At 41.4% G+C, this 15508-nt stretch overlaps 1 protein-coding gene across 3 annotated transcripts in view; it reads left to right on the forward strand.

Moving 5' to 3' along the window:
- UVRAG (UV radiation resistance associated) overlaps window positions 1–15162 on the forward strand; it is a 107695-nt gene extending 92533 nt beyond the window's left edge. For 2 of the 3 annotated variants that reach the window (XM_082279284.1, XM_082279285.1), the window contains exons 14-15: window positions 900–991; window positions 12677–15162. In XM_082279284.1, the coding sequence (XP_082135410.1) occupies window positions 900–991; window positions 12677–13379 (795 nt within the window). In that variant the 3' untranslated portion in view covers window positions 13380–15162. The remainder of the gene's footprint in view (window positions 1–899; window positions 992–12676) is intronic. The other variant, XM_082279286.1, reaches the window with a different exon arrangement.
- The last annotated feature ends 346 nt before the right edge of the window (window positions 15163–15508 follow it).

A 15508-nucleotide genomic window follows, 5' to 3' on the forward strand; every position in this document is an offset into this window, starting at 1 on the left:
TGTATTTTTATTTGTTGATACTACTATAAGAATTCTATTACTGATTCCAGCATACTGTGATACACTCAGACTGACAAGTACACACAGATAAATATTTGGAATTCATTAATATAGAACATTGTGTTGGAATTTGGTCTCTTCCCGTAATGGCTGTGTTTTTAAGCTGTGAGCCTGCTCTCCTGTTGCAGATAGAAAATAGGAAAATTATAAGGAGATTTAAGAGTCAGGTTGACTGATTATTTTGTCCCTGTTCTTGTGATGCCTTTTCCTGGTCTTAAAATCAAGTCATACTTGGTTAGAAGGGGAAAAGCGATTTTACCTTGGTATTTATTTTAAGGATCCTTAGGTGTACACGTCCAGGTCATATGCATCGAGATGCACCCCACCGAGTCTATCTCCCCAACATCGGGTATAACATTATAGGTTTTACTAATTAGCATATCTATCAAAGATTCCCCAATGAGAGGCTCAAGTGAGCCCCCCTCCCCAAGGAACCTTCACCTGGATGGTTCTATCTTGGTTTACAGAATGTGTTCTGGAGAGGACCTTGGGGTCTGAGGCACACTGATCCCTAACTACGAAGCTTCTAAAATGTTCAGTCTCTTAGCTTGACAAACAAGTTTAAGAATGTAGGCAAAAAGCACTAGGAATACAGAAGCTGTAAAAAGGTATAACAGGGGTATAAAAGAAAAGGCAAAAATCTTCATGGCATCACTTGGGCGGGTTTCCTAATACAAGTAGTAAATTGAACATTTTCTTAAGGAGAATAAATATCTTGAAAACTGCTGGATAATCATCCTAAACTTCCTAAAAACCTAGTAAATTAACTGACCGTGATGTTATGTTCTTTGGGATTTGGAAAGCTGTGCTAATTTTAGGGCTTTTTTCTGTTCTTGTAGCTTAGATATCAGCACGGGCTGAGTACTCCAGATCTAAGGCAAACTCTTCCTAATCTGAAAAACTTCATGGAGCTTGGGCTAATGGTTAGATGGTAAGTATTTATTTTTTGTAATTTAAAAGAAAGAGATGGATGCTACAAAAAAATTGAAGGTAATGATTTGTCACAAACAAGCATCTCCTCTTCACAAGCTGAGCATGCTTGATGAGATTGTGACCTTCCCAAAATACAGACCATGTAACTGTCCACAACATTCTACTGTTTTCTTACGCGCTTAAGTTCTTCCATATGATGGGCCCACAACCCTTCTCAGAGGTTGATGTAGCAGGGGAATCCTGTTTGAAAAAAAAAATGTTCTTCACTAGAGGGAGGTGAATTAATTGTTGTCTTAAGACTGTATTTAATGTTTGGTAGCAGGTGCACCTTCTGTATCAAACTGCTTTAGCAGAACAGGTCATAGCCCAGGCAGTCCCCGACTGTGTAATTCAAGTGAGCTGCATGGGAATCTGAATGATAATCAATACAACCTCTCTGTAGTATAATTGCTGCTAATGAAGATAGCTGTTGCATGTTGAGCATTGTTGCTAAATGAGAAGCTACATTAACAGATAACTGAAGGTTATAGTATCTTCCAGGGAAATCCCATGTACTTCTGCTCTGATTCACTCTGGAGGATTCAGACTCATCTTCCACTGTCTGCAGAATCAAATGGAACAGGTTTCTATGTTTTAAGGCTAAAGTTAGTTTAGGTTTATCTTGCAGCAGTTGTATGAGCAGGAGGCTTTTCCTTAAACTGAGGCAGAGAGAACCTTTCCTTAAACTGAGGTGAACTTTACTAAATGTGGAAGCACAGTTTACTACCCAGTGTATTTCAATAGGTAATGGTTTGTATTCACATGGTTTTAATTTATGCTTTTTGAATTGTGTGCACTCATGCAGTCTCTTGTTTTAAACAATTATTTCATCCCGCATTCTCATCTTATCATAGAATCATAGAATGGTTTGTTTTTCTGCCCTCTTAACTCTCATGAGCAAACCAGTTTCTTCTCCCTCCTGTTTTCTCTTTTTAAAATTGATTTTGATATTAAAAGGTGCTTGTGTGAATTCTACTATAACAGGTCACAGGGAATCATAGAATGGTTTGGGCTGGAAAACACCTTAAAGATCATCCAGTTCCCACTCCCTGCCATGTGCAGGGACACCTCCCACTAGATCAGGTTGCTCCAAGCTCATCCAACCTGCCCTTGAACACATCCGGGGATTGGGCAGCCACAGCTTCTCTGGGCAACCTGTGCCAGGGCTTCACCACCCCCACAGGGAAGAATTTCTTCCCAATATTCCATCTAACCCTGCCCTCTGGCCATGGGAAGCCATTCCCTCTTGTCCTGTCATTCCAGGCCCTTGTCCAAAGTCCCTCTTCAGCTCACTTGGAGCCTCTTTAGGTACTGGCAAGGGCTTCAAGGTGTCCCTGGAGCCTTCTGTTCTCCAGCCTGTTCTACAAGCTGAATACCCCCACCTCCAGGTTGCTGGTTGGAATCTTGGCTAAGGAAAACAAATATAGGAGTACAAGAAGCCTCCTCTTTGAGCAGTACTGTAAAAAGTGTTGCTTGACGGAAATTCAGCTCAGCCAACACAGGAAGTAAATAGGTCCTGAGAAAAGGAAGCTCAGTCCCTTGTGCAGTGTTACTCTGTAAGTAATTTCAGGTACAGCTGAAAAGATTCTCCCTGCTTTTCTTTTTTCCTCTAGCAAGATGCATAAAGAAAAGCTTTCTTCATTGGGAAATTATCACTGTGAGTTTTTGTGTGATATCCATCACAGTAGTGTAAAACTCCTCAGATGATCTGTGGTCCCCTCAGCAAATCTGAAAGTGAAAGGCCAGACTCTGACTTCTGTAGCACTTCTCTCTGCTCATTGGCAGAGAGTGGAAGGGGTGCAGGTCATGGTCCTACAGTCTTGAATAAGCAGAAGTGGATTGACACTGAAACATGTGAAATGGGAATAATTTTCACCTGTTCTTCCCTTCTGGCATGTGCTGGCTCTGAAGAACTGATCTGGAAACTTTAGTTATGCCTTGGAGGTTTTGCCACCATACAATCCTGTTGTTGTTTTCTATAGGTGATGCACAATCATTAACAAAACAAAGCACTTTTTTTTAGCTGGATAATATTTCCATGCAGGAATATTAAGCATGGTTCTTCGGGAATATCACATTCCCTTCTTCCCCCCATGGATGTCTATGCCTCATTTCCTTCTCATCTCCAGAACTGGTATGCATAGTTGTTAATTTTTAACTTCTTTTTTTTTTTTAACTGATGATTCCAAACAATGCTTCTTAGTGCTTCCTAATAATATAAATGGAAATGAGGCTTTACAGGGAGTCTAGCTTGAGGGGAAAACTGGGCTAGACTTACATAATTGGGCAGAATACAGATGTGCACAGTCCTGTGGATAATACCTGATTATGTACGTTGAAACAAGCAGAAAAACCACTAGCTGTTAAAATGAAGACTTGAGGGAAATTTTTCTTTTCAGGTTACTGTGAGTCATCTGATACCCTCTGACACAAACTGTAGGCAATAAAATATTTCCAGGTTATTGTTTGTTTGCAGGATAACAGCAGGGAGACAAGAGGTTTTCTTACCCACATACTCACTTACACTGCCTGGTTTGTTTGGTCCTGTTGCTGGTCTTCATTTTCCTTTCTGAGCACTGTAGCTGGGTTTTCTGAATTTCACCACCATAATCTTTACCATTTTAGATTAAAAACAACCCCAAAAAATCCTCCCTGGCTTTTGTAGAAGAGCTCACCTATTTCATATATCTATCAGAGCAAATTTGGCTTTAAAATCCCTGCTTCAGTCTTCTATGAGTTCCTTCTATATGTTTTGCCTGGAGCTCTGGGCTAGCCTTTGACCCTTTGGAAGGTCTGCAGAGTCCAATGTCTGTGCATCAAGGTTTAGTGGCTGGTTCTCTCTGCCTGGTGAGATTTGTGTTGTTTTGGTTTCTCAGACATTACACTGAAATGATTAATAAATGTTTTCACATCCCAACTTGTGTGATTTATTGCAGCAAGCTTGCAGGTCTAAAGCTGTACTTCCATCTTCATATCTCTCCTGGTACCAATATCCTTCTGTGTTTACTTTTCTTCCCCCTTACCCCTACTGCAAAATATTATTGTGCTGTATGCAGACAAAATCAAGACAAATCTGTTGGTTCCCTCACACACTGTTAGAGGCTATAGAGCTGCAAAAACTGACTTTCCTGGTAATAAATCTGGATGTTGACTCTTAAGGTGAAAGATGATGAGCCAAAGTTGTTGTTGGTTTAAACTGTCTCTGTTGTGGTCCCCCGAATCTTTTCTGTTTCCTTTTGGGAATAATTCTGTCTGTTTACAGTTTTTTAGTCCTGGAGTTTCACTGGCTTCCAGAAAAGTAGCTCAGTTTTTTAGGTTGGCTGTTGTGGATGCAAAAGGCCCTATGCAGATTTTCTCTTAAATTCTTCTTCTTGTGAGCAGGCAGTTTATTCCAGCATTTGAGACTGAATCATAGAAAGGTTTGGATTGGAAGGGACCTTAAAGGTCATGTTGTTCCAGTTCCCTGCCATGGGCAGGGACACCTCCCACTAGACCTTGTTTGCTCCAAGCCCTGTCTAACCTGGCCTAGAACACTTCCAGAGATAGGGCAGCCACAGCTTCTGTGGGCAACCTGTGCCAGGGCCTCACCACCCTCACAGAGAAGAATTTCTTCCTAATCTCTAATCTAAATCTCCTCTCTTTTGGTTTAAAACCATTCCCCCTTTTCCTGTCCCTCTCTACCTGTTTAAAAAGTTGCTCTCCCCATATCTCTTAGGTCCTCTTCAAATCCCCATTTTCATATAGCCTGTACATTTTTAATACAGTTTTATTTCTTTTTGCGTGTTCAGATTTACCCTTCATAAGTTTAGGCTCTTTAGATCATGGCTGCATTAAATCAAGAGACTGACTCTTTTTCTCTCCTGTTCTTCAGCTTATTTTGTTTTCGCTCTGTAACTTAGGAGGGATGGTATTTGTGATTAACAGAAAGTAAAGAACATGCTGCAAACCCAAGCAGTCCAGCAAGGAGATGTTTCCCTAGTGAACAGACAGTAGACTTATCTAATACTGGCAAATACAAGATACTCCTTTGGAAGGGCTTGTCTTAGGCAGAGAGATGCCCTTTTGTGCTGCATTTAAAGGCTTTCCTGAAAAATACTTCAGTGCCAAGGCTTAAATTTGTGTTTTGAGGGTATGTCTTGATTTATATACTGCTAGAATCAAGAGGAGCCGAAAACTTCTTAGTTATGAAAACTCTGGTGACTTAATTAATGAAGATTTCATTTTTTAAAAATGTGTTGCAGAATTTCTTAGCTGCCAAAAGATGCAATTTCATCTTAACTTCATATTAGCAGCCTTCCTGCTGCTATTGTACATTATTTAACCAGTAATCTCTAAGAAGGTGAGAAACTGTTAGTGCTTCTTAGCATGGTTGACATGATATTGGCTCTGAGCTGCTCATGGAGCTTCAGGCATTTCAGATGGCTATAAACCAACTAAAACACCTTCATTTAGTGTTCTTACTGCCATGAGGTCATAGTTTGCAACAAAAAAAGATCAAATGGTGCGTAAGTGCTTGCAGTTTTTTTAAGCATTCTCATAGCAAAGTGCTGTAGCTGTGGATTTTGGCTTTTGGCCAGGCAATCAAAGTTTAGTATTTTGTCCAGCTGTGTTCCAGTAATGTTCCTCAGAGGAAACATTTTGTGGGGAGGAAAAGATACATATTTGAGCCTGTGAATTGTATTTTGTCCCTCATATTGCTTTACAGTTTCTCTGAGCCACTTGCAGACAGATTAAACAATCACAGGTGAATCTGACTGAAGAAATTTTATCAAAACTGCAACCAGAATGTGTTCACTAAGAAAATAATTTCAGAAATATTTGTGTCTTATTTCAGTCACTTTATCTTGCCTGTTTACAGTGGGGAGTATGTCTTCTGCCTTAGGGCTAAGAATGCTCAAACTGACTATTTATTAACTAGTGAAAATTAATATTTTTGGGAGAAAATAGCTACTACGTCATTTTGCTGCCAGAAAAACTTAGAGCTGAAGTCAGATAGTTAGAATTGGCTTTTGAGATTTGGATGCAATTGAAATACTGAAATTGGTGATGATGTCATTCTCCTATCTATAATGTCCAATAAACCTGAGGCTTCTCTTTTTTTTTTTTAATTTAAAAATCCTGCTTTCTGACAGGAACTGTTCATAGCCGTATGCGTGACCAGTTCTAGTGTCATCCAACCTGATGACTAAAAGTCATTAGGACCTGATGACAGTTAATCAAATCAGTTTTTATACTCCACAAGTCACAGGCCATTCTTTTTGGACAGGCATCCATGCCTGTTTGCTGTCTCAGGAGACCAACCAAGAAATTGTTGCTGGAAGCTGAATCAGCCCAACCCAAGTAATTCAGCTCAAGGCTGTGCCTTAGAGTAAAGGCCTGTGCTCCTGCAAGCCAAATCCTTCTCACTGGGGACAATACCTGACAGTCTCTAAAGTTTCTGAGTAACTGGATGATCATTTTCTAACATTACTTTCTTTTTATATATTTTTATATATTTTTTATTAATTTCATGAGCTGTGAAGCTCAAAGAACAAGGGGCAATGTCTTTAAACTGACAGCTGGTGGGTTTAGATTAGAAATTAGGAAGCAATACTTCACTGTGAGGGTGGGGACACCCTGGCACAGTCTGCCCAGAGAAGCTGTGGCTGTCCCATCCCTGGAAGTGTTCAAGGGCGGGTTGGATGGGGCTTTGGAGCAACCTGATCTAGTGGAAGGTGTCCCTGCCCATGGCAGGGGGATTGGAACTAGATGGTTTTGAAAGTTGGTTTCAATCCAGACCCTTTTGGAATTCTATTCTGGGATTCTTTCTCTGGACTTTGCCTTGATGTGAATGCTGTGAATTCTTGTAACAGTACAGCCTCAAAACAGAAATGGAATAGACACCCTCCATCGGCTCCTTGTTTTCATAGGGATTAATAGCAACCTTGTATTTCTGAGCTCTGTGCCTCTCTCTTAACATTACGTTTGAACTAAAACCTCAATATGACTTCCATTATCACCTGGAGGGAGGTGATGGCACAGGAAAAGATGTAAGTTTAACCCACTATACCCAGAGCCATTATGGGTTTGTTTTATTTGCCTGCAAGACTATGACCATTGCTCTAATTAAAAGTCTATGGAGTGCTATTTATCTTCTCATGTTTGCCTTGTAGACACTTGTCACTCAGTCTGAGCTTGTTGCCTAGGTTGCCCCCTGTGATTAAGAAGAGGCATCCAGGGAAGATGACTTTCCCACTGGCTCTCAATAAGGGATTACCACCCTTCTCTCATTTTCCTTCTCCAGTGACTGTGGAAGGAGCCTAGGCAATTACTTCTTGAATGGCTGATCTCCAAAGTCCTTCATACATATTACTTCTATCTAGATGTCTTAGTTAATATTTGATAAGCAGATAAACCATACTACTGACTTCATTCCTTTGTTCTCAGATTTGGGCTGTTACCCCTTTATTTATTCCTGATGGAAGCTCGACCCATCCTATTCATATTTATTGGTAACAATGGACAGTTTCTGAACTCTGCTCCCTATTTCTCCAGCCATCTTAAAACCTGGTTTTAAAGTCTTAAGGTCTATTTCACCGCATGTCATTCAAGGAACCTGGCTGCAAGTGTTTTTTATTCTAATACATTAGTTTGAATACTTGCACAATAAATGGGGATAATTTCTGCTTTACTGCCCTATGAGAAGTTATTTTGTAGATGAGAGAGATTAACAACTTACTGCTGCTATGTTTAGATCACTTGGAAAGATCATTCTGCCAGTTCAATTTAGTAAGGAAGGGAAGATTTTTTTGGCTTCTGGACTAAAGAGGTATTGTTCAGGCATACCTAACATGTTAGCTTGCGTAGCCTTGTTGTAACAACCTTTTAAAGAACTCTCCTGGTCCTGCAAACTACTTAATTTCTCACCCATTTTCCTGTAAGGTCTAGTTTTACAATTTAGGAATGTTTCTTCTGAGATGGAATTCAAACTTACGTGCCCACTGCAACAATTTTTAAAGCTCTTTTTCTTGTACTAATTAGACACCTCAGTTTTCATTTTGGTTTACTCGGACACTTAAATTTCTTCTGCTTCATAGAAGAGTTGCTACTGTGCCCAAATTGAGCTGATCAACACTTGCTGAAGAATCACAGAATATCCTGAGTTGAAGGGACGCACAGGGATCATCAAGTCCAACTCCTGGCCCTCACAGGACACCCCAACAATTCCACCCTGTGTCTGAGAGCATTGTCCAAACACTCATTGAGCTCTGGCAGCCTTGGGGCTGTGACCACTGCCCTTGGGAGCCTTGGGGCTGTGACCACTGCCCTTGGGAGCGTGCCCAACCACGCTCTGGGGGAAGAACCTTTTCCTGATAAACAACCTACATCTCCCCTGACACAGCTCCAGCCATTCCCTTGGGTCCTGTTCCTGGTCATAGAGAGCAGAGATCGGAGCTTCTGCTCCGCTGCCCCTTGGTTGGCAGCTGCACACTGTGGGGAGATCCTCAACCTCCTCCAGGCTGAACAAGCCAAGTGACCTCAGCTATTCTGCAGGTAACTTGGGGTTTGGCAATTAGGCAGTCCTATGCCATACTGGAGTCTCTGTCCTTTGAAGAGTTCAATCTAAGATAAATTAATTTGAGCAAGTTTCCAGCACAGCACAGCAGGTAAGAGGTATTACTCACTCAAGATGGCAAAGAGACTGCCTTGGGTTTGATCTCTCCTAGAACTACCAGGAGAATTACCAATTGCAAAACAGTGTGCCCCTGCAACTTCAGGAGCTGGGATTAAACCTAGGCCTGCTTTCTGCTCTTCTTTATCTCTGTGTCCTCCTCATCTGAGTTGGCACTTATTCTTGTGAGGTCTTGCACCTTGTGCTGCAAAGTGATGTATTCAACAGGAGGATCTACTCCATACCCATCTATAGGCTGCTGTTCAGGCCACTGTGTTTGTAAGTTGTCTGGGCGCAATTCTGACTGCTTATGTTCCAGGCAAGAGTTTTTATTGCTCAAATATTGTGTAAAGAGTAGATAGTCTTGTCACTATTTTGACAAACGCACATCTTTAAATCCACAAGGTACAGCTTGAAATTCTTCCTGAATTAGATTTTAGCCTCTTAAATACCTATTTTAACCTGTGGATGATTGAATAAAATCCAGAGAAGTGGCAGAATTTCCTATAAACCTTTTAGTTGTTCTGCCTGGAAGGGGAGATGGGAAGCCCTCACTGCTATACACCATAACTTCTGTAGCTGCCATAGAGACTGTTTCTGCTGTTGCTGTGGAAGTCTCTTGGTGAAGCTAAACACAAACTGTTGGCAGAACAACTAACATGATATATCTCTGCATCTGGAATCCATTGCACATGAAGAAAAAAAAAGTTATCCTTCCAGTAAATCTTGTATTATACCTAGTCTTGGGGGGTTTTGCTGGTTTTTTTTGGTTGGTTGGTAGGTTTGGTTGGTGGGTGTTCTTTAATTATTTTTTAATTTTTTTTTCAATTACTATTTCAAATGTGGGGATTGTTTCTCTGGATTGCAGCCCCCCTTGGTTCCAGTTCAGCAGGAATATGTTTCCATTTCCTGACATCTTTATAGAAACCAAGTGGAATTATTTTTATCATTGCTGTTGTAGGGCGTGTACCACTGACCGTTTTGGGGAATGGCCCATTTCTTTTGGAAAAGGATGACAATCATAGAATCATTAAGGTTGGACAAGACCTCTAAGGTCATTGAGACCAACCATTCCCTGAGGCCAAGGTCACCACTGACCTATGTCCCTAAGTGCCACATCCACACATCTACAATAAGTGGCCATTGAGTTTGAAAAGAAGATCCTGTGGGAATAGTGTCCACCCCATCTTCTTGCATACTCACTATTTTAAATGCTAATGGGCAACTGATTTGTCAGATAGGTCCAGACTTAAAAACAAATTATATACAGCTCATTCTAGAGCTGCAAAATGCTCAAAACTGTCTTGCCTGGAGGCTCCTTTCCTCCAGGCTTGAATCAGGCTTAGGCTGCTCTTAGCAGAAAGACTAGTTCCAGCCTGTGCTTTGTACCCAGTTTCGTAAAGAAGAGGGGAGAAGGAAGTCCAGTTCTGTTACACAGAGCCACTGCTTGTCCTTCTTTCTGTGGCTCAAGGTGGGACATGCATCTTGCCACATCTCTTTGGCAAGATGTGCAAATCATCCTGTTATACATTGTCCTACCCAAATAGGAGAGAGATATTCAGCTCTGCAACATGGGTCTATCTAGAATAGGAAAGGCAGCAAACCCTTAGATCTCTTGCACTGAAATGCACCAGCTGCTTCTTTGCAAAGTGTCCTATAATTTGAGTAGTGATCTGTAGTACTTAGCTATCACTTGTCCTGAGCAATTAGTTCACATAAAAATGGGATTATATGTGCTTTGACCCAGTGAAGTGTCTAGAAAATCTGTCTTTGTGAATATTTGTGCATCTTGGAATTTGGGTAAATTCCTAGAACTTGTCATTTAACTATAAGATAAACAGAGTCTCATGAAATAAGTAATACAGAGTATTTATTTATTTTCTGAATGAAGGCAGAAAGCACTAAACTGAGGGAAGTGAGGGCAAAACAGACCATCCCTAATATATCTGCAGTGCAAATTGCCTGAGTAAAGTTCACAAGTGTCCTGCCACAGATTCTTGTGTTTGTCATATTACTTCATTCTAAATATAAGTGGTTGATGGTGTAGGGATTGGTTGAAAGACAAAGCTGTTAAGGCTTTGTGGAGTTTGCATTCAAAAGGTCTGAAACAGCTGTTGAAATCTAAGAAGAAAGTTGATGGTTTTGCTGCTGCCTTCATGTGTGGCCCTCACTGTGGTAGCTGGTATGGGGTCTGTAGCTCAGACCCAGGAAACCGTAACCGGTCTGGAGAGATGGTCCCGTGAAGAACCGTCTTCTTGGAGCCTGTGTAGTTTTCCCTCAGCCACCGGAGTGCCTTTGCAGAGAGGCTAACAGCTCTTTAGTGATTTTCAGCTAGTGATTTCAGCTCTTGCTCTGTGAGGCAATCTCCAGGCCAGACCAGGAGGAGAGAGACAAGAGGCCTGTATAGCAGTTCCGCATGAGGCAGCTTTATTAGCCCACACCCTGCAAAGGGAGGCTAGGGACGAGCTTTCTAATCTCACAGAGGCAGAGGGCTAGATTTTATAGGGGTACAGGCGTGGGTGTGAGAGGGTAAAAGCCAGTGGGTTACAAAGGATCTGCATAGGATCTCCAAGAGGATCATGGGTCTGTGTCCTCTCTCGCCGTAGCTGAAAGGTGGCTGCCTTTTCCAGGGGGAGTCTGCTGCGAGGTTGTGCAATCTCCCTATCTCAGCAGGCTTCTCTCCAGGGCAGAGGCTGGGCATACCCCACACCTTACCTCTCTGCTTCACTGTCTGCAAATGTGTATTCTGAAAAACAGCTTCTCCTTAAAGTGATTTGAGGGTTTTGTGGAAGATACAGAAGCTCTACAGAGGCATTTAGGGGCAGCCTGGGAGGAGTTAATATGGGAAAGGAAATTCAACAGCAGTAGTACTACTCACTGCCTTCCCATGGGGACGCTTATTCTTCACAGAGGGACTTGTTGCAATCTACTTTATTCTATTTACAAAGGGGAGCAAAACAAGAAAAGTAATGTGGAAAAGGATACGAGCTAGGGACTACTCGTAACTGCTGTTTCAGGATTTTCCCCTGCCAGACAGATCCCAAAATGTGTCAGGCCTTGAGCAGAAGGTGTTTCTTTTAAATGGAGTTCGTGAAGGAGTTTCATACTGACAGTGGTTGAATCTTAGAGTTGTATATTCAGCAGATTGATAATAGCTGTTTTTTAACTTTTTTTCTTTAATTTGGAAGGAGAACGAACCAGCTGCTTATGTTAATGTACAACATACTATTTGCATATAGGGTGATTATGTTTGGATAAGTATTGAGCTGATGAAGGAAAATTCTCATAACACACCCAAGATGGCGTAAAGTTGATTTTCCAAATCATAGAGCTTGAGACAGTGAAAGTGGCTTGTGGAACTGTATTAAACAGTAAAGTCAGACTTGTAAATTAGTCTTGATTAGTTCATGTTCTTCAAGAAACAGAGGTTGACATTTGTCCAAAAAGTTTTGGAGTGACTGGCACAGAAAAGCAGAAGATCTGGCAAGAATAACCCTCTGCAAATAGTGAAGTTGGTGTGGTTTTTCTCCTTTGTGCAGTTGTCAGGGAAGTCCGCTGTTGGATTCTTTACTCATAGAAGATTCAGCCATTATTACTCACTTTTAAAGAGTTTATGATGAGCCAGTACAGGCCATAAATACATAAATATATGGTCAACAATAATATTTCATAAAGTGCAGAGTGGTCCTTTAAAATGGTGCTAACAGTACAAATTAGCATAATGTGATGGTTTCTTGGGTGATTGACTCACCAAACCATAGAGCTGTGTAGGTGTTCCTACACAACCTCACTGGTTTTCAGTACAGGTGTCCTCTGGGGTGTCTTCTGTGGTTCACACGGCACTATTTGGGGTTTTAGCACTTTAGGATATAAGTTGTTGGCCAAATGGAGCCTGGAGTTGTGATAAAATAATTGCTTCAGCCTTTGATTAAACATCTGTATTGCTCATGAGCATGCCTGATGGGTGTGATCTATTCTCTCCTTCTGTTACAGCGATCGACACCATACATCCAGTGCAATTCCTGTTCCAAAGAGACAGAGCTCTAGCTTCGGCAGATTGGATATTGGCTTTTCCAGTGGGCTTCCTTCTCCAGATAAAGGACTCCGAAAACGAGCCAGCACAGGAAACGAGAGACTACAGTACAAAACTCCTCCTCCTAGTTACGACTCTGCTTTAACACAGCCTGTTGCTGTCACAGCCCTTGTTGGAGAGCTGGATAAAAAACCTGGACCCATATGTTCTTCCTTGGACACCTCTATGGATTCCTCCAAAAGAAATACCAAGAAAGGCCAGGACTTGTGCAGTAGTTTAAACGGAGAAAATGGGAGCCTAAACAACATCCAAGATGGGCAGGAATCATTCTTACAATGTTCTAGTGCAATAAATGGGGCGTTTCTGCCTGGTGAGTGTTCTGACACCATGAGCAATGAGCAGCCCTGTGAGTTTCAGCCTGCACTCAACCCTGTCCTTTGCTGCACTGTGGAGCAGGCAGAGGAGATCATGGGTATGGAAGCGACGGGGTTCAGCGCAGGTGATCAGCTGGAAGACTTTAACTCCATCCCGGTGGAGCATGCTGTAGCAGTGGAGTGTGATGAACAAGTCCTGGGGGAGTTTGAGGAGTTCTCTCGAAGGATCTATGCACTGAATGAGAACATGTCCAGCTTCCGCAGACCTCGTAAAAGTTCGGACAAGTGAGCTCGGACAGGGATTTGATAGCAGACATTGAGGTGAAATCAGTGATCTGGAATAGAAATAAAATTGCACTTACTCTTTATATTAATTATAAAAATAAAAAAGCTTAAGCTGTTCCTATGGTGTTAGACAAATGGACTTGAGCACAGTAACACAGGATTATGGTGTATTCACAGCCCAGGTAAATTTTCATTCTTCTTCAAGTCTTTTTATGTCTGGTATTTATAATCTGTTGGATGTTTTGTGGGTTTTTTTTTCCTTTGGCATTGGAATCTGTTTATAAAGGCTTTCCTGAAAACAACTTCTAGTGCTGATCAGCCCCTTCTATGAATATTTGTTAAATTCTTAATTATTATTTAGAGTTAAATTTATTTTAATCTTTTCAGAAGAAAAAACCTTAAATTTAAAATACTCTTTTGATAAGATCTCTTTACATTCTCCTGCATACTCCTGTGTTTGCTTGAGCAATGTAGTCAGTATTAGAGAAATACCATGAATTTGTTACAATTGGACAACTTTTTGGTTTTTGTTTTGGCTGTGCTCTGTAGCCTTTGAAGTTCTACTTTGCACTGAAGAGGCTTCAGTTGGTGGTGTGAACTTGCTGGAGAATGAGCATCTGTGTGATATCTGCAGTTTCCTTGCACCTGGTTAATCAGGTGACATTTGGGGGTTTTTCCACTCCTCCTTTCCTCCATACTTGCTCTTCCTGCCAGTGGAAACTTTGAGGAGTAAATCACCTCTAAGGTTCTGTATCATAATTTCAGCCTGACTGTTCCCCACGGAGGTTGGGCACAGATCTCATTAGTAGAGACTTAATGAACCCAGTACCAACGTGGGGTTCAGCTGCTGCCCTCCAAGGTATGCAGTGGGGACAGTGTCTCATGAGACACTTCAGACATCTTCCAGAAAACCCAAACTGGGAATGAAGCACTTTGGAATTAGGTGAATGTGTGGAATTGCTCCACCCTCTGTAAAAAGGAGGCACTTAACATTATTCATCTGAATTAATTCTTTTTTTTTAAGCCATCTATACTTTGGAGGGAAGAAATTTCCAGTGATTTGCTGGAGGTGCAGTTTGCTGTTGGGTCACGTGTTCAGCTGCACTAATGGGAAAGCAATTTGCAGCCTGCTTTGTGATTCCTGGTATGTATTTCAGTTTGGATTTCATTGCTCCTGCTTTCTATATTGTATACCCAAGAATCTGGGCTCAGCTGTGAGCTCTGAAATATAAAAATATATAGCAGAATAAAAATACTTCATCATGCCTGGCTTTTTTTTCCTCTCCCTCGTTTATTTTTCGTTTATTTTCTTTTGAGCGCACAACCTAGTCTTTTCCTAACTTCACTGTAAGGCTAGCTGAAACAAACTTTTTAAAAATGTGGATATGTATAACCTCAGCTTTCTGTTGTCAAAACAAGATGTGTTTGTAAGAACCAGTATACATAATAGCATTGCTCTAGAATATGCATTTCTCCAGGTAACACCTTAATGATTGTATTAAAACTATATTCACATTACTTCTGTTAGCTTTTAATGGTTGTGTCTGTAGTTGAGTCATTGGATCAAGCCTCTCTGCAGCAATTTGTTGGCTTTGGTGTGTCCCAGGATGATGTGGTAGATGGGAGCACTCGGAGACCTTGATTTTGAAACACTGAACATGATTTCAGGTGCAAAGTTGGACACATCCATGAGTATCTTCTCCCTAGAATTAGCTCCTCTGTTCCAACCTCATGAAAACTTCCCCAAAGGAAGTGCTGCAGCAGCTTAAGCCAACAACTTTGGAAAGGAATAGGTAGGAAGCTCTTGCTGTGCTTTGGCCTAGAGAGGGAGAAATAAACACCTGAAAGCACAGCACTTAGTAGTGATGAGCATTAAGATATTCTGTCCTGGGCCTGTACCATCTTCTGATACCAGTATAATTTCAGGTGAAATTTAGTAACTAGGTCAGTTTTGCACCCTGTGGGATGGGATCTGGTAAGCTTGAGGAAGCACAGACCTGTTTGTATGCACATTTATGTTCCTGTGTAACAGAAAGGCATTAGCTTGTGTGTGATGGTGACTTTTCAAAGCAACCCAAAGAGTAGTGGTGAAGCCACTATGTTTCATAGCTGACCATGGAGCATCTCAGCGCA

Source organism: Coloeus monedula (genome assembly GCF_965178545.1).
Source record: "Coloeus monedula genome assembly, chromosome: 3".
NCBI classification, from domain to species: domain Eukaryota; kingdom Metazoa; phylum Chordata; class Aves; order Passeriformes; family Corvidae; genus Coloeus; species Coloeus monedula.